At 37.0% G+C, this 27,300-nt stretch overlaps 1 protein-coding gene across 2 annotated transcripts in view; it reads right to left on the bottom strand.

Annotated features, from left to right (window-relative positions):
- Window positions 1–1,866: 1,866 nt before the first annotated feature.
- Window positions 1,867–27,300, bottom strand: part of zfyve9b (zinc finger, FYVE domain containing 9b) — a 45,252-nt gene continuing 19,818 nt past the window's right edge. The window contains exons 7-16 of one of the 2 annotated variants that reach the window (XM_073826099.1): window positions 26,704–26,859; window positions 26,382–26,612; window positions 24,561–24,643; window positions 24,011–24,115; window positions 23,606–23,756; window positions 14,931–15,011; window positions 11,474–11,636; window positions 11,278–11,383; window positions 8,710–8,886; window positions 1,867–6,701 (exon numbers count right to left, since the gene is read on the bottom strand). In XM_073826099.1, the coding sequence (XP_073682200.1) occupies window positions 6,540–6,701; window positions 8,710–8,886; window positions 11,278–11,383; window positions 11,474–11,636; window positions 14,931–15,011; window positions 23,606–23,756; window positions 24,011–24,115; window positions 24,561–24,643; window positions 26,382–26,612; window positions 26,704–26,859 (1,415 nt within the window). In that variant the 3' untranslated portion in view covers window positions 1,867–6,539. The remainder of the gene's footprint in view (window positions 6,702–8,709; window positions 8,887–11,277; window positions 11,384–11,473; window positions 11,637–14,930; window positions 15,012–23,605; window positions 23,757–24,010; window positions 24,116–24,560; window positions 24,644–26,381; window positions 26,613–26,703; window positions 26,860–27,300) is intronic. The other variant, XM_073826100.1, reaches the window with a different exon arrangement.

The following is a 27,300-nucleotide window of genomic DNA, read 5'->3' as shown; positions in this document are numbered from 1 at the left end:
AGATAAGACCCTTATCCCCTGCTGGGTTCATTTAGAGTCCTTTGAAGCTGCATTTAAACTGCATTTTGGAAGTTCAAACTCGGGAGCACCATAGAAGTGCATTATATAGAGAGAAATCCTGAAATGTTTTCCTCAAAAAAACACCATTTCTTTACGACTCAAGAAAGAAAGACATGAACATCTTGGATGACAAGGGGGTGAGTACATTATCTGTAAATTCTTGTTCTGAAAGTGAACTATTCTACTTTAATTTAGGTAACGTCGGCAGATTCGTGTCATTTACACGCTCAGTAAACTTTGAGGAGTAAGGCACTGACAAATGACAATCATTGCGACATTGCAGAGTGATGGCGCTATAGAGCTATGTGCTTTTTAAAAACATTTTAATATTAGATTAACAGCTCGGAATATACGCTACCTTTTTCTAGAAACACTGGACACTGGAAATGCAAAGCATTCTTCAGGTTAAGAGTTCAGGAAAGCGTCTATGAAGTCAGCATAAAATTACATTTCTATTTTCTAAGTGCATGTTTATGATCTTATGAACAATCCTTGCATGTTTTTATATTTAAACTGACAATTAAACTGTCATATTTAATCAAAATATTATAGCTGGATCTACCAGTGATTATGTAGCAATGCACGTCAGAAACACCAAAATAAAAATAAAAAACTCACTTCTGTTTAAAAGATCTGATATTTTTGCTGATTTCTATGACATTTTTTTTCATTCAGTGTTCATTTAGTCTAAAAAAATTGTTATTTGTTTTAAAAATCACAACCATTTTGTGCCTTTATTAAAGATTTACGAAAGATATTGAGAGTTTTTCATCACTTAATAGGCCTCCTTCATACAAATATTGTCAGTTAAACATGTAAAAACATCTGAATTGAAAACATCTTCTCTGCATAATAAAATTTCTCACATAAACACATTAGTTATTTATTTATACTGAATCTCAGTATTGAAGTGAACACATTAAATGTATTCATTATACCGAAAAATACCAAAAATATATATTCTTGGTAGGAATTACTAAATCCAAAACCTTCATTTTGTAAAGTTAGCTCCACTACAGGTCTGCGCCTATCATATTAGTATGCCCTTGTCTCAAATAATGCTTCTTACCTTTTCTGTTTTGTCTTTTTTCCAAGTTGTTGTTATATAATCAACAAAGAAACAACGTTTTACTTTTTTTTGTAATTTACATGGCCACCGCTGTCTCGTCAAAATAATAAACTGAATACAACAACGTAATCCCGATCCAATAGGAATAAAGCCATTCATCTGAGTCATCTCTTGTTTAGTATTATATTATTTTATTGTGTATGTCCCTGGGCACATTATACATTGGACATTTAGACCACCATGTTAATAATGCAAAGGAAAGCAAGTAGAAAATACAATATTATTTTAATAATAATAATCACGAAAAAAATTTACGTGAAGAGTCATAATGCACAGCCAGCACCAAATAGACAGAACAGAAAACTCAAAAATGTACTGAATTATTAGTGCCAACATTCAGAATTTAATAAACAGTATTTGTGATGACCCAAAGCTAACACAAAGTTTTTTGGGGCGGCTTTTTATGCCTTTAATGGACAGGACAGTAGAGAGATGACAGGAAATCAATGGGCAGAGAGAGGAGAGCAGGATTGGCAAAGGACTTCAAGGCAGGAATCGAACTCGGGTCGCCGTGAGCACAGTTGGGCTATATGTCTGCACACTACCCACAAGGGTGTCGGCGCCGACTAACACAAAGTTTTTGAGAAATGTTTGTATATTTTTTTTTTAAGATGCGGTATAATTAATCGTATCAAGAATAATTATTGAGCACCAATCTATGAAGCCAGAAAAGGAAGAGTACTTACTGCATCCATCCATCCGCTGATGTTGCTCTCGAATGATTCATCTCAACAGAACGGATTCACAGATGGGCACAAACACACACCTTTCATACTCCCCCAATAGCAGACACTGTACATCAGTAAACTTGAACTACACCTGTAAATAGTTTTACCTTATAAACTAACGGGATTGATACGGTTAAAAAATTGTTACTCTTGAATTAAATACCAAAAATAAATTCCATTTTAAAATACACAGTTATCTGTTTATTTCACGTAAGTTATGCGGTTCGATGGCACATTGTAGTTCCACATCGTAGTCACTTGACCTACAATTCCAGCTGACATTCGGGCAATATTTGGCATCTCCAATGCAAATGCTTGACATATTAAAATACTTTTTAATCATCTACAAGAATGCAAGAGTACCTCTAGTTCTTCGTTTGGGTTCGCTAGGGTTCAGTCAGCCAGTCGGATGCGCTTTACAAAGAAACGCAGTGTGTGCATGCCGCGTTTCTCCTTCATAATCTGCATTTGTCATCTCAAGTATGTGCAGCATGTTCAATGTAAACAAAAAGTCCATTCAGTTCCTGAAAAGCAACAGAGGAAGACCAGATGAGCAAGCATCCTACGCCGTGTGTGTGTGTGTGTGTGTGTGTGTGTGTGTGAGAGAGTGTGTATAAGGAAGAAAAGAAGGCCAGAAGAGAGTTCAACGAGGTCACAAAGGAACAAATGACTTCGAGCTCACAGTGCACGAGAGTTTGTGTGTATAATTCGCGCTCCTCTTTATCCAAGCGTCGCCTTTGTTTGGCTAAATTCCTAGCTCCTTCTTTTTTTTTTTTTTTCCAGGCAGGTGTGCGTTTATGTAGGGCAGAGGTCAGGCCGCTCCTCTCGGCAAGCTGGGAGAACAGGGCGTTACATGGGATTTATACAGTGAGTCAGGAGGAAGTCAACCTCATGCCTCGATCGGGAAGTACAACAGAGTTCGCCATGGCTACAATGAGTTCTACATGTGGAAGACTAGAAGAAACCGAGTCGCTCTCCAACATCACGTCATGCTAATAAATTTCCTTCGCTCTGGAATCATGTTTCTTGTCGCACTTTGGTCCTCATTTGTTAGTAATGTTCAGGCCTTATGTTTTAAATCTTGTCATGTTCTACAGAAGGAGTCCAGACTATTCTACAATATACAGACAGCTACTTCAATTAGTTACAGATGAACCGCTGGCGATGACTAGAGGTCGACCGATAATGGGTTTTGCTGGTACCATGAACTAAGAAATGAAAGTAATGAAAACATTTGAAGTTGATTTAGCTCTAGTGATTGTGTAACTTTAACCAATATAATGACTGACACGTCAACATAAGTACTCCATTTCAGAAGGTTAATTTAAATAGCCCTATTATTATAAAGTCATAAGTGGGCCCTTAAACACAATTTTACTGGCAACTGCTTCTCTAATTTGGGGAGTTCAACGCGGCATTCCTTATACAACCTGTACGTTTTAAAAATAGATGTTTTTATTTTCTATCGAGCATTATGGCGATTGGCATATAATGTCTGATATGCGCTGTACGCGACAGACAGATTGCAACTGACTGCACCTTCTGACCAATCAGAGCAAAGTGGAATCACGGAAAGGCGAGGTTTAGAGAGACTAAATCGCTGAACTGCTTCAAACTAATCATTTGAGAATCGCTGGAAAATGAGGTGATATTAAATGTAGGGCTGTCACTAACAATTATTTTGGTAATTGAGTAATCGGTCGAGTAGTTGGGCAATTATTTTGAGGATTAATCGAGTAATTGGCAGATTATATTGGTGGATAATCAAGTAATTGGGTCATTATTCTGACGATTAATCGGCCGATTATATTGGCGGATAATCAAGTAATTGGGCCATTATTCTGACGATTAATCGGTCGATTATATTGGCGGATAATCAAGTAATTGGGCCATTATTCTGACGATTAATCGAGTAATCAGCCTATTATATTGGCGGAAAGTCGAGTAATAGGGCAATTATTCTGACAATTAATCGGGTAATCCGCTGATTATATTGGCCAAAAACAGATTAATTAGGCAATTATTCTGACTATAAATCGGGTAATCGGCCAATTATATTGTCGGAAAGTCGAGTAATTGGGTCATTATTCTGACGATTAATCGGTCGATTATATTGGCGGAAAGTCGAGTAATTGGGCAATTATTCTGACAATTAATCGGGTAATCCGCTGATTATATTGGCCAAAAACAGATTAATTAGGCAATTATTCTGACTATTAATCGGGTAATCGGCCAATTATATTGTCGGAAAGTCGAGTAATTGTGCAATTAGTCTGACGATTTAAGTAATCTGCCGATTATATTGGCCAAAAATAGATTAATTAGGCAATTATTCTGACTATTAATCGGGTAATCGGCCAATTATATTGTCGGAAAGTCGAGTAATTGGGTCATTATTCTGACGATTAATCGGTCGATTATATTGGCGGATAATCAAGTAATTGGGCCATTATTCTGACGATTAATCGAGTAATCTGCCAATTATATTGGCAGATAATCAAGTAATTGGGTCATTATTCTGACGATTAATCGGTCGATTATATTGGCGGATAATCAAGTAATTGGGCCATTATTGTGACGATTAATCGGGTAATCTGCTGATTATATTGGCCAAAAATAGATTAATTAGGCAATTATTCTGACTATTAATCGGGTAATCGGCCAATTATATTGTCGGAAAGTCGAGTAATTGTGCAATTATTCTGACGTTTAATCTGCCAATTATATTGGTAGAAAGTCGAGTAATTGGGCAATTAGTCTGACGATTAATCGAGTAATCGGCCAATTATATTGGCGGAAAGTCGAGTAATTGGGCAATTATTCTGACAATTAATCGGGTAATCGGCCAATTATATTGTCGGAAAGTCGAGTAATTTTCCAGGCAGGTGTGCATTTATGTAGGGCAGAGGTCAGGCCGCTCCTCTCGGCAAGCTGGGAGAACAGGGCGTTACATGGGATTTATACAGTGAGTCAGGAGGAAGTCATCCTCATGCCTCGATTGGGAAGTACAACAGAGTTCGCCATGGCTACAATGAGTTCTACATGTGGAAGACTAGAAGAAACCGAGTCGCTCTCCAACATCACGTCATGCTAATAAATTGGGCAATTATTCTGACGATTAATCGAGTAATCGGCCGGTTATATTGGCGGAAATTCGAGTAATTTGACAATTATTCTGACGATTAATCTGCCAATTATATTGGTGGAAAGTCGAGTAATTGGGCAATTAGTCTGACGATTGTTAGAGTAAATGGACAATTTTTTGTGGTCATAAAAATATACCTAAATGATCAATAGCCTTAAAATGACTTAAATACTTAAATACATAATAGCAATGAAGTAATAATAATCAGTTCAAATTGCATATATCAACAGAAAGTAATCATATAGTTTCATTTAACAAAACTATTAAAGGGCGCCAACGGCCTGACGATTGTTTTTACACTTTACTGCGATCTAATCCTTGTTTAATATTGACTGAACAATATTGATCCAAATGTCCATCTTTACCATTTGTCCATTTCTTTATGACAGAAATTCTATAGCTACTGTAATTTCTTGAACACATCGATATCAAAACATGTAAACTCAGAGGGATTGAGCTTTATTTTGAAATTATAATAAAATATTAGCATATTGAGAAAGATGTATTAGATGTACTCTCTTGTGTTTGCGTAGGTTTACAAATCTGATGAAATGGCACACGTTGCATTCCCTGATGACATTATAATACACCCAAACTCACAACAATATGCAGAGATATGCATATATTTATATAATTGAATTGTAGCGTTTGTGATTTCGCAATATTATGATGCTTCATGCAGCCTTGGAAAAAGGTCTAATAATGCATTTCATGGATTCTCATCCATTGAATGCACCACTTCCGGTATTTTGCTGGTTACTCGACATGGGCAAATTTCAGAGTATTCAAATTAAATTGAGGAATCATGACAGCAATTATAACAGGCCAATTATAACATTCTGATGCATTTACTTTGCACTGTTTAGTTCAGTTTAAAATTGTCTAATAGGATTTCTCTGGGCCAAAAGCAGCTGCTTGAAAGTGAATGACATAAAAGTGAAAACATCAACAAAAACACTGACCATGTTTACCCCTCCATGTTTACAAATGATTTCACAGACTTTACCGGTAATTTGAAACTGAAGTGTGAATGGTACTTTACCTGTAAAAAGATGGACCGTCAGTGCCTGTGTGAACAGCGCTTTTTTTAATTAACCAGTAAAGTCATTTTGGTAACTATACAGCAATTTACTGGTATTACTGTGTGAATGTGGCTTCTGAGGCAGAAATGGGCTTCCATACGTGTTAATTTTCACCATTATTCAAAAGTTCCAAAAGCTGTCATTGGTGTCGATCAGCAAGAATGATATATCGGTCGACCTTTAGTGCAAACTGAGAGATGCTAGTTTTCAAAGCCATTTAATGTTGTAACCCCAGACCCTTTCACAGTGAGCAGGAGGGTATTGACTAGACTACTGAAATAAGCTGCCCCATGGGGACGTCGACTACATTCCACTCTCAAATGATACTGAACTCAGCGCTTTTGCTTGTGAGGTTTCTGGGAGAGATGGCACGTGTGACAGTGGGCGGTCCGTGTCTATGACGTGTCCTCCAGAATGTAGAAGATGAGCTCCAGCTGGCAGGCGGCGAGACCTTGGTACTGAGAGTTACTCTGCACCACAGACGTTAATGATTGGTTAAGACTGTCTTGGTACGGTGCTGGAAGCCGCTGACCGTTACTGCCTGACAAAAACTCCATCTGAAAGATTACAGAAATGCCGATGAGAAAACATTTTTGTCCTTTGGGGGCTTGACCTTTGTTCAAAACCCCAGAGACTGAATTAAAATACAGCACTTATAGTAAAGCAGAACACTGGCGTCATTTGGGAGAAGTCATGCACATCATACTCACATGCTACACTCCTGACCAGCCATTACACAATAATGAACTACAGTAATTACAACAACTGAAAGTCTACATGTTAAATCTGAGATTGAATTGAAAATACAGTTCTGGGTACATGAGTAATAAGAATACATTAAAATACTTGGAAAAGTCAATAGACTAGGCCACTCCAAAGTCTTCATTTTGTTTTTCTTTAGCCATTCAGAGGTGGATTTGCTGGTGTGTTTTGGGTCATTGTCCTGCTGCAGAACCCAAGTTTGCTTCAGCTTGAGGACACAAACTGATGGCCAGACATTGTCCTTCAGGATTTTTTGGTAGAGAGCAGAATTCATGGTTCCATTTATCACAGCAAGTCTTCCAGATCCAGAAGCAGCAAAACAGACCTACATCACACTACAGCCACCAGATTTTACTGTTGGTATGATGTTCTTTTTCTGAAATGCTGTATTACTTTTACGTCAGATGTAATGGGACACACCCCTTCCAAAAAGTTCAACTTTTGTCTCGTCAGTCCACAGAGTACTTTCTTAAAAGTCTTGGGGATCATCAAGATGTGTTCTGGCAAAACTGAGACGAGCTTTTATGTTCTTTTTGCTCAGCAGCGGTTTTCGTCTCGGAACTCTGCCATGCAGGCCATTTCTGCCCAGTCTCTTTCTTATGGTGGAGTCATGAACACTGACCTTAACTGAGGCAAGAGAGGCCTGCAGTTCTTTAGATGTTGTTGTGGGGTCTTTTGTAACCTCTTGGATGAGTCATCGCTGCGCTCTTGGGGTAATTCTGGTCGGCCGGCCACTCCTGGGAAGGTTCACCACTGTTCCATGTTTTCATCATTTGTGGATAATGGCTCTCACTGTGGTTCGCTGGAGTCCCAAAGCTTTAGAAATGGCTTTATAACCTTTTCCAGACTGATAGATCTCAATTACTTTCTTTCTTATTTGTTCCTGAATTTCTGTGCATCTCAACATGATGTGTAGCTTTTGAGGATCTTTTGGTCTACGTCACTTTGTCAGGCAGGTCCTATTTAAGGGATTTCTTGATTGCGAACTGGTGTGGCAGTAATCAGGCCTGGGTGTGGCTAGAGAAACTGAACTCAGGTGTGATAAACCACAGTTGTGTTTTAACGGGGGGGGGGGGGGGGGGGCACTTTTTCACACAGGGCCATGTGGGTTTGGATTTTGTTTTCCCTTCATAAAAAAAACATTTATTTAAAAACTTTTTTTCACACCACTATATGTATATGTGTATATATATATGTGACCCTGGACCACAAAACCAGTCTTAAGTCGCTGGGGTTTGTTTGTAGCAATAGCCAAAAATACATTGCATACATTTTTGATTTTTCTTTTATGCCAAAAATCATTGAGAAATTAAGTAAAGTTCATGTTCCATGAAGATTTTTTGTAAAATTCCTACTGTAAACATATCAAAATGTAATTTTTGATTAGTAATATGCATTGTTAAGAACCTAATTTGGACAACTTTAAAGGTGATTTTCTCAGTCTTTTTGATTTTTTTGCATCCTCAGATTTCTGATTTCAAATAGATGCATCTCGGCCAAATATTGTCCGATCCTAACAAACCATACATCAATAGAAAGCTTATTTATTGAGCTTTCATATGATGTACAAATCTCAGTTTTGTCAAATTTAACCTTATGACTGGTTTTGTGGTCCAGGGTCACATATATATATATATATATACACAGTGAGAGAGATGACTAATTGAGTAAAATAAATAAATGTATATATAAAAAGTAGTAGTATTAGTATTGTTATTATTTAATTTGGTTAATCATTTATGTGTAAAATACAATATAACCATGAGAAAAAAGAATCTGTGGACATAATGATGACTATCTGACCTTCTGTCCGTCCAGCATGACTCTCAGTGCCAGTTTGGTCATGCCATCCTCCTTCAGCAAGCAGAGAGACTGACACAGTGCCAGGCAGAACGCCCGTGCAAGACGCTCCGTTAGACGGTTATGGCTGGTGTGGTTATTAAGACCATTTGGATGTTGGTCTTTCAGCAAGTAAAACACCTGTGAAGAAAGTTAAAATGTGAATTAAAGGGGTGGTGAAGGGGACGCCAGAAACAGGAGTAAGAAGTGCTGCTTTAGAACATTAATTTAGAAATGTGTGAATCCATTAGAATCGTTACAAGACTCTTCCTCTTCTCTAAAGCAACGCAACATGGCCTCGCCCCCTTTGTTGCATGTTCCAGGGGGCGGGGTTTATGTCAATTTCGGGCTGTGATGTCACCAACCCAGGAAGTAGCTTGTAGTCCCTACCAGCCGTATTTGTAGGCATTGAACTGCCATCATTTTAGAAGACAATATTTCCGTTTGCATTGAACTTTTTAGTGTCTGAACTTTGCAGATATTGTTTATGCTCAAACAGCAACATTACACACTAACTTAAGTTAAAAAAGTGAAATTAACCACCCCTTTTTACTGGTTGTTTAAAGCATTTTCATGAAATGAAACTTAGATAAAGCCACTAAGATGCAGCAAGCATTTAATCCATAACCTTAAATCAAAATAAAGGCACTTATCAACATAAAAAAAAAAAAAACTCCAAGTACTCTCTTCTCTACCACTCTGATTTGACTCTAAAATAAGCTGCAAGGCAGAGTTAGGGGGTCACAGAAAAGAGAGAAAATTATTAAATATATTTTATTCTATATAATATAACATTTTGGTTATTTTTTATGTTCAAATGTATTAATATTAAAGGGTTACTCCACCCAAAAATTAAAATTGTCATTAATGACTCACCCTCATGTCTTTCCAAACCTGTAAAAGCTTCATTCATCTTTGGAAGACGATTTAAGATATTTTGGATGAAAACCAGGAGGTTTGAGCCTGTCCTATTGACTGTCAAGTAAATAACATTGTCAAGGCCCAGAAAATTATGAAAGACGTTGTCAAAAAGAAAACACGGTGATGCAGAGGAGACAAATTGTTGAATAAAGTCATTATTTTTGTTTTCTTTAAGTACAAAATGTATTCTCATAGCTTCGTGAAATTATGGTTGAACCACTGATGGCAGATGGGCTATTTTGATGACATCTTTAATACTTTTCTAGGCCTTGACAGTGCAATTTACTTGGCAGTCAATGGGACAGGCACAAAGCTCCTGGTTTTTATCCAAAATATCTTAAAGGGGTCATCGGATGCCCATTTTCCACAAGTTCATATGATTCTTTAGGGTCTTAATGAAAAGTCTATAATATACTTTGGTTAAAAATTCTCAATAGTAGTGTTAAAAACACCCTTTTGCCTTGTCAAAATCAGCTCTGCAAAATATCAGCTCATTTTATTGCATGGGCCCTTTAAATGCAAATGAGCTCTGCTCGCCCCGCCCCTCTCTGATGTGGGATTACTATTATTACATTTAGCCGCATTTAGCTGTGTTTATCGGCGAAACTTGCCAACAAGCACATTATTAAGAAAGGCCATTTGCAAAGATGCATAAAAAACCCTTAGACTCATGTCTGCTGTGGGTGAAGCTGCATCAGGAATTTTTCACACGAACATAGACGCATATGTAGATCGGGATAGCCTCTTCTCAACAAACCACATGGAGCCAGATTTACTAACAGCTTGCGCCAGCACAAACAGTCTTGTGGCGTTAAAAAGTACTGTCAGAATTTACTAAAGATTCGCAGTGAAGAATTATCGCTAAAAAGTTATTTTTGGGCCTGACCTTATTGAATATGCATTTGTAGAAGTTTCCCTTTCAGACACAAAATTTATGGGAGAAGAGTATTAAAATATATCACGCAACACGATTTACTAACGTTTGTACTCGTCAAATTACTGGCCATTATTTAACGGCCAAAAAAAGCACGGCAGTAATTTGTGCTGCTCTTGGTAGATTGCGCTGGTCATTATGGAAATTATCTGGTTGCGTCTGTGTTCCTTAATGTGTGCATTGTTAATATTTCCCCTCCCATCAGCACTTTTATGGAATTGCGCTCTAACGCTAATTTGCCTTGTTTAGTAAAACTGGCCCATGAACTGGAATCTTTCATATCAGTAGCTCAAATGGTGTCAGTTAAGTATGAGTTGGTTTATTTCCTAAAGGTTTAGTTCACCCAAAAATGAAAATTCTATCATTAATTGTTATTATTATTTTCTAAGCTCTAAACTAATTACTCACCTTGAAGTTGGTCCAAACCTGTGTGAGTTTTTTTTTTCTGTTTGCAGTAATGGGTACCAATAACTGTTTGGTTACATAAATTTCTTTTGTGTTCAACAAAATAAAAAACTCATAAGTTTGGAACGACATGAGGGTGAGTAAACGATGACAGATTCTTCATTTTTGGGTGAACTATTCCTGTAAGATTCAGGGTTTAATCTCTAACCCTAAAAACAAGCAAACATACTAAAAACACAAACACTCCAGAAGTTACACATAAACCTGTTTACCTCTGTCCAGCGTATGAGCTTCCCATTGGCTCTGTATTCTAAGCGCTGATGGGTTTTGATGTTTGTGAGAGACTCCATAGACTTGCCATCGATGGGGCTGATGATGCTGTGAGATACAAGACAGAATGAGAGGAAACCAGCACAGGTTTACCCTAACTGTATGTAATTATATTTTATAAATATATTTGTTCCTAACCCTTTATTAAAGCGCGGCTCCTCGTCCTGCCACTGAATGTGCACATATTCCTGTCTCTCTGCTGGGTGGAGTTTTCCACAGGTGACCGTGAAGTCTTTCATGTCCCGTAGACATCGCCGTAACTCAGCCATGGTCTCCATGGTTACCTGCACCATCAAACCATCTGTAACATTGAACAGACATATGAAATCTCAGTACATGCACATATACTGTACAGTGAGGAAAAAATGATTTGATCCCCTGCTGATTTTGTACGTTTGCCCACTGACAATGAAATAATCAGTCTATAATTTTAAGGATAGGTTTGTTTTAACAGTGAGAGACAGAATAACAACAAAAAAGTTCTGAAAAACGCATTTCAAAAAAAGTTATAAATTGATTTGCATTTTAATGAGTGAAATAAGTATTTGAGCCCCTATCAATCAGCAAGATTTCTGGCTCCCAGTTGTCTTTTATACAGGTAAAGAGCTGAGACTAGGAGCACTCTCTTAAAGGGAGTGCTCCTAATTTCAGCTTGTTACCGTATAAAAGACACCTGTCCACAGAAGTAATCAATCAATCAGATTCCAAACTCTCCACCATGGCCCAAGGTTATTTTCGTGAACGAAAACTAAAATTAAGACGATAACGATTGATCAGAAATAATTTTCGGGAACTGAAATAAAATAAAAACGTCAAAATAAATGAAAAACTAAAACTAAACAAAACTAGCATCTTTTATTGAAAAACTAACTGAAATAAAATAATAATCAAAAATAAATCATTACGTTCTCACCCTATGGCGGAAAAATAATGAAGACTGTTATCTGAACAGCACCCGCATTAAATCTAGGCTACTGCATCAGTTTTAGGCAAATGTATTTATTTTTTATGTAACACAAGCAATCAAAGCAATATACTAGAGCTGATTAATCGTTAAAACATTGAGATTCAAACACCCACGTGACCTCATTTCTAAATGACAACGATTCCTCATGTATATTAAACTTCTGAAAAAGTCTTACGGAACATTCATATCTGTATTTGCACTGCCGCTGACACAGAGAGAGCAGTCATCATGTTTAGGTACGAAACAGCTTCACAAACAGTCTTTTCAAATACCCAGTCATTACTATTATCACAGAAATACTGGGATTAAAGGTCATAGTTTGTTTATAAACATTGATTTCTATGGTAGAGATCAAAATAGAGCATGTCATCTTTTAAAAGTAATTGGCGCTTTAAATAACGTTTGTGTCGACTGCATTGTTTCGCCACTAGGTGGAAACAAGCGACTGCTAAAAATGTATTTATCATTGAATAGAGAGATTCATTCAAAAACGCTAATTCATCCAGTAATGTTTTCATGAGTGAGTCATTTATTCATTCAAACCACTTTTTCATAAATTTAATATAAAAAAATTGGTGTATTAAATAAATTGTATTTTAAATACATATATTATGTATTGAAATGTTTAATTATTCAACCAAATGAATAAAGACTTCTAAACAGACTGCAGCAACTGATATTTTGTCTCACATTATTTTGCTTAGTTTAGAATTGCGGGGAAATCGTTACCTTTATTTGATCTCTAAAAAACTAAAACCTAACTATATAAAAACTAAATAGAAATATGCTCACAAAATCAAAATGAAACTAAAACTAACAAAATTGTTAATGAAACTAATAAAAACTAAACTAACTTTTACTGCAAATTTGAAAACTATATTAAAATAAAATAAAAATTAAAAATTAAAAAAAGCAAAACTATAATAACCTTGCCATGGCCAAGACCAAATAGCTGTCCAAGGATGTCAGGGACAAGATTGTAGACTTACACAAGGCTAGAATGGGCTACAAGACCATCACCAAACAGCTTGGTGAGGAGGTGACAAGAGTTGGTGTGATTATTCACAAATGGAAGAAACACAAAGTAACTGTCAATTTCCCTCGGTCTGGGGCTCCATGCAAGATCTCACCTCGTGGAGTTTCAATGATCATGAGAAAGGTGAGGAATCAGCCCAGAACTACACGAGAGGATCTTGTCAATGATCTCAAGGCAGCCAAGACCAAAGTCACCAAGAAAACAATTGGTAACACACTACGCCGTGAAGGACTAAAATCCTGCAGCGCCTGCAAGGTCCCCCTGCTCAAGAAAGCACATGTACAGGCCCCATCTGAAGTTTGACAATCAACATCTGAATGATTCAGAGGAGAGCTGGGTGAAAGTGTTGTGGTCAGATGAGACCAAATCAATGATTGCTGCCTATGACCCAAAGAACACCATCCCCACCGGCAAACATGGAGGTGGAAACATTATGCTTTGGGGGTGTTTTACTGCTAAGGGAACAGGACAACTGCACCGCATCAAAGGGACGATGGACGGGGCCATATACCATCAAATCTTGGGTGAGAACCTCAGCCAGGGCATTGAAAATGGGTCGTGGATGGATATTCCAGCTTGAAAATGACCCAAAACACATGGCCAAAGCAACAAAAGAGTGGCTCAAGAAGAAACATTAATACTGGAGTGGCCTAGCCAGCCTCCAGACCTTAATCCCACAGAAAATCTGTGGAGGGAGCTGAAGGTTTGAGTTGCCAAACATCAGTCTTGAAACCTTAATGACTTGGAGAGGATCTGCAAAGAGGAGTGGGACAAAATCCCTCCTGAGATGTGTGCAAATCTGGTGGCCAACTACAAGAAACCTTTGACCTCTGTGATTGCCAACAAGAGTTTTGCCACCAAGTACTAAGTCATGTTTTGCAAAGGGGTCAAATAATTATTTCACTCATTAAAATGCAAATCAATTTATAACTTTTTAAAAATGTGTTTTTTCTGGATTTTTTTTCTATTATTCTGTCTCTCACTGTTCAAATAGATCTACCATTACAATTATAGGCTGATAATGTTTTGTCAGAGGGCAAATGTACAAACACTGCAGCAGATCAAATAATTTTTTTCCTCACTGTATATACTGTAAACTACTGGACAAACACATTCAAGTTAGATACCCTATAATTTAGGGTACTTTTTTTCTAACAATATTTCTTTAGATATATCATATTTTAACCATTGAGACATTAATACATGTTTTACGCAGCATTTTTTCAGTTTTTCACTGGTAAAATATAGGGTTAACCTGATCAATGAAATAATATTTGGTTGGCTAGACAAGGCGTGCACTTAAAAGTATGAGTCAAAATGGTGAAACTGTAACTGTTTCCAGCCAATCCATACAGTTTGTCTGTTACAAAGTTGACAATACTGTAATACATAATATAGAAACTGAAAACAATAGTTATTTTGTTGAGAAAGCATGTTGTTTACACACTTTTTTCCTGATGTGAAATGTACCTTAAATTCTAGAATGACTCAGACAAATAGACATTAGAACTGAATTATTGTTGAAGTGGGAATCATGAAACAAATGGAGATGTTCTGCTTTGACGAAACACAGAAAAGAACAAATCAGTAACCTTCCACGATGCTGGACTTGGCCAAGTACCCTGATGAAGGCTTGAGCGCTCCACTGAACACAAAAAAACACGAGCCTGTGACTGAAAGGTGAAGAGAAACACAGGTTCAGATTCAGCAAGAGATTCCAGTCAAGAATGGATAATAACAAATGACTGAACGCTTTCCAAGATTGTCAGACAGCGCCCTCAAGTGAGCATTTAAGGAAAGGCACAAATCAATCAGTCTTTTGTTGATGCAGTTTAGCGTTTACTATTTTTTGTCATATTAAATAATGTAATGTTTTTAAATAAATTATAAATGAACCCTTGTACATTCATTTAAAAAAGTTACACAGAATAGCTTTAAGGACAAATATGTGTTTGTCAAAAAACAGTCCAATTTTTTTTTTATACCCTGATTCTGATCATAACTACCAACATTTTTTTATATTAACCCTTTAAATGCCACTTACACAATGCCAATTTATTATTATTATTATTATTATTACAGTTGTGCAATCATCAATTATTAGCAGCAACATTAATTTTGATGCATTATTATTTTTGTGCAGTGTCAGATTAATACAAAATATTCACACACAAATATTTCAGTAGATTCATACAAACGCAGAAGCAGAAAACAGGGGAAAAAAGCAGGTATTTTCTCTATAGGGCAAACCTGAGAAAATGGTGCCAAATTGGTTTAATTTTTCTAGACTCAGTTTTAATGATTAAATTAAATTATATTATTCAAAAAGCATGTCTAATTAATTGAAATCACAGAACAAATACAATTTAACAGCAATTTAAGGCCCTATAAAATGTTTTTTCTCTCTCAAGTTTAGTTTTATTTTTACCAAATTCTGTTTTCCATTAATTTTCTGGATTCCATTTTAATGTTTTCATTAAATTTTAATAATCAAACGCATCTCTAAATAGTAAATTTTATTAAAAAATCGAATTTGTTATTATTTTGTTACTTTTTTTCAGAAATAGCGTACTAAAAATAAATAAATAAATAGTACTGGCATTACATTAAGTTATGTTTTTCTGTCACACTTTCTTCAAGTTAAACAAAATTTTTATTTTGACGGGTTGCTGTGAAGACCTTTAAAGGGTTTGTTCACCCAAAAATGAAAATTAGCCCATTATTTACTCACCCTCAAGCCAACTCCTATCGGAGTTATATTAAAAAGTCCTGGCTCTTTCAAGCTTGATCATGGCGATAGGCGGGTGTTTCTGTTCAACAGGTCAAAACAAGTCCAATAAAGTGCATCCATCCATAATAAAAAGTGCCTCACATAGCTCTGGGGGGGGGGGGGGGGGGTAAATAAAGGCCTCCTGTAGCGAATCGATGCATTTTTGTTCGAAAAATATCCATATTCAAAACATAATAATCACTTTAATCTAGCTTGCACTCACTGTTGCACACAGAAGACATTCCCGGCGGATGACGTAGGAAGTATGCGTAGCGCATGCGCCTGTGAGTCTCGGAAAAAACAATGTTTGTTTACAGGAGCAAAGGATGCAAAGTTTCTAAAGTTTTCCTCCAAAATTTTTCTTTACAATTTCTAGTTTGTGAACGTTGTTTTGTTCTGATCTCTCCACTTTCGTTCATGACATCTGAGCAGCGCATACGCAATGCCGACTTCCTACGTCAATTGCCCAGAGCTGCTTTGGTGTACAACAGTGAGCGCAAGCTAGATTAAAGGTCCGTGTACCTACGTATAATTGGTTTTCTCGTTTTTGTTTTCAAAACAAACAAAGGAATAAATGATTGGTTTATGCAATATTTACATTTTCTCGGGAGCACAAAAACGAATTTCATTCATATTTTCAATTTTGTTTTCATTACACGTCGTTCAAATGCAGATATTAAAAAGTCAACAAAACCAAATCGAAAAATTAGAGTTTTTTTTTAACAAAGTGCGTTTTAGTACACCGGAAGCTCGCTGCTGCCGCTGAAGGTTTTCACTTGAGACAGGCGTAAACATACGGAGCCCGCTGTGTCACCTGCAGGAGAAAAATAATCAATCCGTGGCGAAGGTTTTGCAATTCGTCCCCTGAGTTTATAAACGGTTTCTGAAAAATTATAGAGTTTGGAGAGGAGAAGGTAAAAAGCAATACAAAACTGTACCGGTTATGTTAATTATTTTGCTTTCAAACTGAATGCAATGTAATAATATATATTTAATAATAACATTAACAGCATGCATCTATCTCTGGGTGAAAAGCTTATAATAAAATCACCAAAATATGTCTTCATAGAATGAATAGTTCGCAAACACATTTCTAGGTTATTTAAAAATAGAACATTCATGAATTATTGTATTAGAAACATTTTACTGTCTTAAGAGCACTCATTTATTAGCCTATAAATTAAAATAATAATAATAATTACTATTAGTAGTAGTATTATTTATTTAAGGTGACGCAAACAGCTTATATACTGTTTCAGCTATTAAAATAGTTCAGCATGAGTGGTTGCTTCATTTCATTTTTTTATTAAGTTAATTTAGAAAAACGTTTAGAGCATTTTATTGTTCGTTCAATATATATTTTTTTAAGTAACGACCAAGCAGCCAGCGGCAGACAGTGAGTTGATCATAGCTTGTGTTTGGTCAGTTTTGCCTTCTCAAATCATCACGACTTGCCTACAATAAAATCTATAGGCCTAAAAGTGTTCAAGTATAAAACAATCTTAATTTCAACATTAAACTAATATAAAAGTGTTTATATTCACTGCCTGTGTTTTATCCCATTGGCAAGTAGGCTATTGTAAAATAAACGCTAAAACGCTTGTGTTTTCTGAGTCAGTGTCTCGCAAGGATGAAGTTGCCGATCGCCATTTCCTCTTTGGACGCGCCTTTAGAGAGAAATTAATCTTTACAGACTACATAATGAAATAGTTTTTGTTTTTGATTTGTTCTCTTTCGTTAAGTAATAATTTAAAGCTTTCTATAAATATCTTGTCTGTGAGTTAATTCGCTGAGTTTTGCTGAGAAGCGCTCCTTGAGATGACATGAGGGGATCATGTTTGTTTTCAATGTTTCAAGCAGCGTTTGCAACATTTTGTTGATATTGTGAGTGCACACAAATAAAAGTAGACCATTTACAGTTCCGAATAATGTATTACTCGTACCTTTATGAGCAAAAATAACGGAATATTTTAAATTGTATCCACTGCAAAAATGCAAGTGATTGCGCTGGCTCCTCTATGTCCTGCAAAGCGGCTCTCAGCACAAACGATTGCATTTGTGCCTAATACCGCACATTTATATTATTTTAACGTTGAAATTAACATTGTTTTATATTTTAACTCTTTTAGGCCTAGATCAATATTTATTTTAAGCAAGTTGTGATTATCTGAGAAGGCAAAATTGATCAAACACAATATGATCAACTCATTCTCTGCCGCTTGCCGCTTGGTCGTTACTTTAAAAATCAAAAACTTATATTTAACGAACAAAAAAATGCTCCAAATGTTTTTTCTAAATTAACTTAATAAAAACGAAACAAAATATAATCACTTTGCGTTACATACAAAACTGGACTATTTTAATAGCTGAAACAGTAGTATACGCTGTTTTGTGAGAAGAGGGGGAAAAGACAGGTTTGGTCGGATTGGGGCCCATATTACTGAATTCTGATAAACTCGGGCCAGCATCTAGGGCCTATAGATTTGAGGCCTGTGCAGGGTTCTTATGTCTGTGACAGCAATGCTCACCGTAAATAATACTAATAATTGTAATTATTATTTTACTTTGTAGACTAAAAAAATGGAGACATTAAGACAGTAAACTGTTTATTATAATGAATGCTTTATTTTTAAATAACCTTTTACAGCTTTGGAAATTATACTCATTCTTAACACGTAGACGAATTTTGGCGATTTTATTATAAGCTTTTCACCCAGAGTTAGATGCATGCTTCACTGTTAATGTTATTATTAATTAAGGCCTCTTATTACATTGCATTCAGTTTGAGAGCAAAGGAATGACAACATAACCTGTAAATTATTTGTTTTGTATTGCATTTACCTTCTCTCCAAACGTTTTTTTTTTTTACAAAATTCAGGCGATTTTATATTTTGAAAAATAAGGCAAAGCCGTTTGAAGCCGCTCTTCAATTATTATTTTATTTTGGTGCGTTAAATTAGCATGATTTGCACTTACAAAATAGTCCTCTTTTTAGAGTTTATTTTACATTAATCATCATTAGGATAAAACACAGATGTGGTGTTTTAGTAGCTATTCTATTGGTTATTAATGTAAAATAAACGCTAAAAACATTGTCAGTTGCATGGTCTCATATAGCCTACTATGAAAAATAAAGTTTAATAAAGGCAATACAATGCATCCAGCACCTATAAACAGGTAGCCTTATTGAATCTGGGGGCGGGGCCACAAATCAGTTTACAAACCTGTGGGAACTGATTGCGAAAGCGTGCGCGCAGATTATGAATTTGTGGGTACGGATTCAAAATCCGAGGGAACGGTTTACAAAATCTGAGCTCCAGGATTGTTAATACGTGGGCACGATTTATTAAACCGAGGGAACAGTTTAAGAATTCGTGAGTACGGTTTATAAACTGAGGGGACGAATTGCAAAACCGTCGCCATGGATTGATTATTTTTCTCCTGCAGGTGACACAGCGGGCTCCGTATGTTTACGTTTATGTTTTATGTCTCAAGTGAAAACCTTCAGCGGCAGCAGCGAGCTTTCGGTGTACTAAAACGCGCTTTGTTAAAAAAAACCTCTAATTTTTCGATTTGGTTTTGTTGACTTTTTAATATCTGCATTTGAACGACGTGTAATGAAAACAAAATTGAAAATATGAATGAAATTCGTTTTTGTGTTCCTGAGAAAATTTAAATATTGCATAAACCAATCATTTATTCGTTTGTTTGTTTTGAAAACAAAAACGAGAAAACCAATTATACGTAGGTACACGGACCATTAAAGTAATTATTATGTTAATAATCAGGCATGTGATTGGCTAAGGACAAAAAAGCAGGAAAATATACTAAGACTAGGGGTGGGAGAAAAAAACGATTCTCCGATGCATCGCGATTCTCTCTTCAACGATTCTGAATCGATTCCTAATATTTCAGAATCGATTCTGAGCTTGTTTTTTTCCTCCCGCATATGACACGTGTGCGCGCTAGAGACGCGGCAGGATTCATTGCACAGGATTTGCACTGTGAGACTCGTGAGCACTGCTTGACAGTGTGCTTCCATCCGTCGTGTTTTACTTTAGATATGCGTTCATTTCTGCCGTCTGGAATGCAGTACTATTAGATGCACGAAACTCGTGCACTGACAGACTCACGTGCGCTTTGTGTTTGTTCGTCCTAAAGCTCGATTGCGGATGCGGTTAAATGCACTTGCATTTTGGAATAGTTTTAAACGAAACTGTACATACAGTCAGTTATGATTTCAGAGCAGGACAAAACATCTGATATATCGAAATAGATCTGTGCATCAGTGGCGTTCCGTCCATATAAGCTGCTATAATGCTCTGCATACCCAGGCTGTTAAGAGAGAATGCGTTCACATGTTAAATAATATAAACATGCTTATAAATGAATCCCTTATGTGAGATTGAATCTTCCGGGCAAGCAGATTCTCCGCATCTTCCTCGACTCCTCAGAATTGACGCGCATTCTATGTTTTGCTGGCGTGCGCGTGATTTCATTCGCGGGTAAGCTGTCCGCGAAGCGCAGGCCCAAGCGGAAAAACGCGCTGTTGCTGCCAGATCCTGATTGCCAAAAATGTATTGTATTTTTGTATATTATATATAATATGTATATTTTCATAATTTCTAAACAATTCAAAATTTGAAAGTCCACAGAAAAAATAGCCTATATAAAATTTATATAATTTAAAAAAAATAATAAACAGGAAGAGGAAATATTAAAATATGATTTCGTCTCTGATTTTATTGGTGTCTAAATCTCAATATATTATTATTTTTGGTATTACTGGTGGTTTTAGTCACCACTTGCCACTGCTGTGCATTAGTTTGAATGCAGCCTCTTAAAGCTGCCTGTCTATGATCTCATGAAATATATATGAAATATATGAAAATGTAGCCATGTGCAGTAATATTGAAAACTGAGAATGTGAGCATCGTGATATTTAGTTGATAATGAAAACAGTAATTAAATTGAATCTTGAAACTGGTGAAGATTGACACACCTACTTTTACAGAGATTCCAACTATAAACAAAAAGCATAGAAACAGCAATTTTACATGTTTTTAAAATTGTAAAGTTGTATTTGCACAGCAGAAGAATTAATTGGGAAAAAACTATATAGATCAAGAATCGTTTTGGAATCGGATCGTGAAGTGCCTGAAGATTCCCACCCCTAACTAAGACCCCGCCCCCCCCCCACCCCCCAACGCCGATCAAACTGGTGGCGGATCTATATGGATAGTAAAGCAGGACCCATAACAACTTATTTGAACAAAAAATACATTGTAATTTATTTAACATGCAACTTTTTTTTGTACAGTATGACATAACTTATTTGGTGGATGTGTAACAGTGGGAATCAAAAGCAAGTGTCTTGTCCACTGCTCCATCACCACCACTCTCTATAACAACAACCATGACAAAAAAAATATTTTTAACTTATTTTAGTTTTACATTTTTACCCAACTTTAACTGCTAAATGTGCAGCATGCAAATGTTCATGTCAAAAGAAGATATCCACTTAGGTTTCTCAGCTTGTACATTTGTGTGGTCCAGGTAACGTTAGCTTTGCATAAAAAAAGGGTTATCATTCGCATGGCTACTTTTACTTGAGTAAAGAAGTTAAATCAGTACTTCTACTTTTACCAGAGTATTTTTTAACACAAGTATCTGTACTTCTACTTGAGTACGAGAAGTGAGACGGATTATTTTCTTTAGCGGAAGCAATATAAATCGTTTTTAAATCAATCAACTCCTTTTAAAATCAATATTTTGTCAAATTATTGATTTATTTTGTAGGTAGCCATGTAATAAGCGGGATAATGTAGAGTTTGTCTTACATGTGCTTCATGAGGCACACACGTGCGGTCTCTTGCTCTCTCTCCCTCTGTCATGCACGCGCTACATAGTCTCGCACTCACTCCCTCGCTCTAGATTTCGGGAGAAACTATTTGCGGTCATCAGATTCAGTGAGCTATATATTTAATATTATAATTAAAATATAATTATTGATTTTTCATTAGACTATTTTTTGGTGCCCCCTCAACACTCGGTAGTCGGTACCCTACACACAGTGCGTGATGCGCGTGGTGGGAGCGGCAGCGCTGAATGAACCTCATTGAAAAGTGTTAACTTACCATCTTATCAGTTAACGGTTAATAATCGGATAATGATTTGCGGTTGTGAAAATTAACCGAAATGAGCATCCCTAATAGCTAGCAAATACAAGTAAGTTAATGTTAATGCAGCTTAAACATCCTGCCATAGTGGAAAATCACTCAAAATCGATCATCTAATCAATCGACAACAAAGTCAAATTAGTAACTTATAGGTTATATATAGACACAAGCAATAATATATACCCAGATCATCCGATCCGGCGATGTTCTTGTCACGATACCACTGTAGCGCGAGAGCGACTGAGGTAACTTACACTGAGCAGCAGGGAGCTTGATTGACAGGTGATCTGACTAATCATACTTCGCCATCCGCCATTTGCGAACGGTCGCAAATACGTCCTTGTTGATACTTGGAAAGGAAGGAAAAATGCATACTCTTTGCCATCTGACGTGCCGCCCGGTGTGGCCCTGTTACCCCCCCCCCCCCTCCTACTTTTTTTTTTTTTTTTTTTTTTTTTTTACAGATCTGCATGATTCACATAGGTCACGTTTTCAGGTCGATTAATCCGGAAAAATCACATCCCTGAATAATGAATATTTTTCTTATAAAAAGGCATCGATTCGCTACAGGAGGCCTTTATTCAACCCCTGAAGCCATGTGAGGCACTTATTATGGATGGATGCACTTTATTGGGCTTCTTTTGACTTTTTGAAGAGAAACATCTGCCTATTGCCAATATAAAGCTTGAAAGAGCCAGGAGATTTTTAATATAACTGATTGTATTCATCTGAAAGAAGAAAGTCATATACACCTAGGATGGCTTGAGGGTGAGTAAATAATAGGCTTATTTTCATTCGTGCGTGTACTAACCCATTATGTTTCTGTTTGTATATGATATAAGGAAAGTTTTTCTCAAAAGAAACGGTGAAATGCTCATAAAGTGACTCTCAGAGCAGTTCTAGAGAATATGTTTGTGTTCATTTACTCATATTGATGCGGCAGAGGGTAAAAACTGTGATGTGTGTTTGTTTAGACAAACTTGGTCCATTTTGTGTTCATATTTCATTCGAACCGCACCCGAGTTTGTTTGGAAAAGGGATCGAGACCCATCTTTTTAGCGGTCTCTGTCCGCTTGTTTGGTGCGCACCAGGGTTCGGATGGCAGAGTTCAAACTTACTCAAATGAACCGCACTAATAACAATCGCACCAGAGTTTGTTTTAATCCAACAAAACATGACAAGTGTGAACACACCCTTATTTCTACAAAATTTGGAAAATTCTGTGACATTTCGCATTATACACTAAATTGCATTTTTTAAAACTGGAATTTGCGTTTTCCGCATCGTTGACGTACGTGTTGGGAGTGTTCACGCTTACCTCTGCGAGGCTGGCTGTGAATGCTAATGGCCTGCGTCTGGTACTGTCCATCTGCCGTCTGCACGCAAATCAGATGAGAGTCGGCCTGCTCATTAAAGCAGGCGCCCAAGGCCAGCACTCTCTCATTAGACTTATTCAGAGCCTTCAGCAGCTAAAACACCAGCAGAGACAAAGACAAGACCCTCATTACCCTGAGAAATGAAGGAATTACTCTTTACCCCAGGTCTGCTATCTACTGAACTTCACTGAGATGATAATTCTTCTGATACTCAAGGCACAAACAAAAATGATACCATGCTGTTCCTAATGTATTTCTATTATGTACAATTCATGGTTTTATTTAAGATGAGTTATGTTAAGGCTGGAATACACTATGACCATGCACACACTGTAAAGCTACAGTACCTCTGGATGACGTGTTTTCGGGATTCTTATACAGGTGCTTCTAGCCTCTAGGTCAACCACGAGTCCCGGCACCGTCGGCAGTGTGTAACGGTAAAAACGGAAATCCTTTGAGAGTCAAAACAGTATGGAAATCAATTAAAAGACATAAAATGTGTCTCTGGACCACAAAACTAGTTTTTCTTTTATGCCAAAAAACATTAGGATATTAAGTAAAGATAATGTTCCGTGAAGATATTTTGTAAATTTCCTACTGTAAATATATCAAAACGTAATTTCTGATTAGTAATATGATTTGCTAAGAACTTTATTTGGACAACTTTAAAGGTGATTTACTCAATATTTTGATTATTTTGCACCCCCAGATTCCAGATTTTCAAATAGTTGTATCTCTGCCAAATATTGTCCTATTCTAAAAAAACAGATGATGCTTTCAGATGATGCATAAATCTCAAATTCAAAAACATTGACCCTTAAGACTGGTTTTGTGGCCCAGGGTCACAAATGAACTAAACAGGAAGCTGTATGACAAGAAATAAGTCACAAGTCTCACCACTAAGAGTCTCATTATGCTGTTGTTGACGGGTCCGAAGAGAGGCTCTCTGAAGCGCACACTGAACAAGGGACAGGGATAGACTACAGGACAACAAAAAACATGAAAAACTCAATTATTGTGCTTCAAGACCATAAAATGATGCAGACAGAGATAATGTATAAATGTCAAATGGCTCCTAAAAAATTACGTTTTACTATTACAGGAATAAATTGCATTTTAAAATACAGTCAAGCCCAAAATTAATTCATACCCCTGGCAAATTCTGACTTAAAGTTACTTTTATTCAACCAGCAAGTTTTTTTTTGGACCGGAAATGACACAGGCTTTTCCCAAAAGATAATAATACGATGTACAAGAGGCATCATTGTGGAAAAAAATATTTCTCAGCTTTTATTTACATTTGAACAAAAAGTGGCATGTCCAAAATTATTCATACTCCTTGCAAAATGTCACAGTCTGTGGGAAAATCCAAAGTTCTATACCACTCAAAATAGTCTAAACAGTTCTAAAGCATCCTAATTACCCTGATTTATTGGGAACCGCTGTTTTAATCAACTCAACAGGTGAAAAACAGAAGCTCTCTGCTGTTGGTTTGTGGACAGTCATGGCTAAGACAAAGGAGCTCACTGAGGACCTGTGGCTGCGCATTGTGGCTGCTCACAAGTCAGGAAAGGGCTATAAGACCATATCTAAATGTTTTGAAGTTCCAGTGGCTACAGTGCAAAGTATTATTAAAAAACACAAGACGTTCCGCACTGTGAAAAATCTCAGAGGACGTGGTCGGAAGCTAAAAGTGACACCTGTGCTGGCCAGGAGGATAGTGAGAGAGGTAAAAAAGAATCCAAGGATCACCACCAAGGCCATCCTGATGAATCTGGGCTCTGCTGGTGGCAACATCTCAAGGCAGACAGTCCAGCGGACACTGCACACCGCTGGGTTCCACGGACACAGACCAAGGAGGACACCACTTCTCCAGATAAGGCACACAAAAGCCCGCTTGGCCTTTGCAAATGATCATCTGGACAAAGAAGAAGACTTCTGGTCTACTGTTTTATGGTCAGATGAAACTAAATTGAATTGTTTGGCCACAATGATGTAGCCTTCATTTGGCGTAAAAAAGGAGAAGCCTTCAACCCTAAGAACACCATCCCCACTGTCAAACATGGTGGTGGGAACCTAATGTTTTGGGGGTGTTTTTCAGCCGGTGGACCAGGGAATCTAATCACAGTAAACTGCACCATGAAAAAGGAGCAAAACATCAAAATTCTCAACAACAACATCAGGCAGTCTGCAGAGAAACTTGGCCTTGGGCACCAGTGGACATTTCAGCACAACAACTACCCAAAACACACAGCAAAAGTGGTGAAGAAATGGTTAGCAGACAAAAACATTAACGTTTTGCAGTGGCCCAGCCAGAGTCCTGACTTAAATCCAATTGAGAATCTGTGGAGGGAGCTAAAGATCAGGGTGATGGCAAGCTGAAACCTGAAAGAGTTGGAGCTCATGGCTAAAGATGAATGGGCAAAAATACCAGTGGAGACATGCAAAAAGCTGGTCAGCAATTATAGGAAGCGTTTTATTGCTGTAATAGCCAATAAAGACTTTTCTATTGATTATTGAGAAGGGTGTAAATAATTTTGGACATGCCACTTTTTGTTCAAATGTAAATAAAAGACAATAGTAATCATTTTTTCCACAATGATGCCTCTTGTACATCGTCTTTTCATCTTCTGTGAGACTTCTTTCAAAAACGTAACAATCTTACACAAATTTTGAATGGTAGTGTATATGAATCCTAATTGTATTTAGTGTTCTTACATCTGTACTCTGCTCCTAAACGCAGCATAAGTCTCAAGGGAAAAGCTTTGGCCCATGGAGCCTCTGCCCGGAGCATGAGGAGCCCGAACAGGAAGGGTGGCGCAGGTAACGGCAGGCCCTCCAGAGACTGGAACGTCGGACGCACATAAATAAAGCCGGCATGCTCGTTATTACCCAGGAAGCCTCGGGATACCAAAGAGTGGCTTAGGTGATTCAGAAGCTTTCCTGCTGCTTGAAGAAACAGCAAGATCAAGAGTTATCAAGCCATTGCAGATAACTGGGCTTAGTTTTATGGTTGAGTAACATGCTGTGAAAGGTTCACCTGTCTGGGCATCCCAGTAGATCTGAATGAAATGATTGAAAATATCCGTTGGGAATCTCTTCTCCTCAGGCAAACACTGCAGCAAGATGACCACCTCTGGCTGTCCAACAGCATGCATGCCCTTTGACATAACACACCAACAGCGCCGGTTCACATCTACAGGAACACAAGAAGAACTTAGTGATCACATGAACACACCAGCTTATTGTTTTCAGAAGTATAAGCTGGGAGATATGGCCAAAATTATATTTTTGTTTCATATCAAAAGTAACAAAGCACAAAGCTTATTGCGATTTAATGGATGAGAGGTGCGCTACAATGTTCCGTTCATTAACTGAAAATAGGCTCGACTAATCGATTGTTGGGATTTAAGAATCAATAGTTTCATAAAAATGAGAATCGATTAAAATAGAAAAAAATATTTTTTACCCAGCCCTAATACTTATCACAATATCCATTTTCTAATTATGGGAATGAATTTGCCATGTTTGTTAGTCTTTGAGAATAAATGTAAACACAACTTTTTGTTCACAGTTGTTTACAAATTTCAGAGAGTTGTAATTTTAGGACCCAAAATTCAGTTTTACGTTTTATTTT

Source organism: Garra rufa, chromosome 20, assembly GCF_049309525.1.
Source record: "Garra rufa chromosome 20, GarRuf1.0, whole genome shotgun sequence".
NCBI lineage: Eukaryota > Metazoa > Chordata > Actinopteri > Cypriniformes > Cyprinidae > Garra > Garra rufa.
The sequence above is the reverse complement of the archived record's forward strand: the minus strand, read 5'-3'. Positions and strand labels throughout refer to the sequence as shown.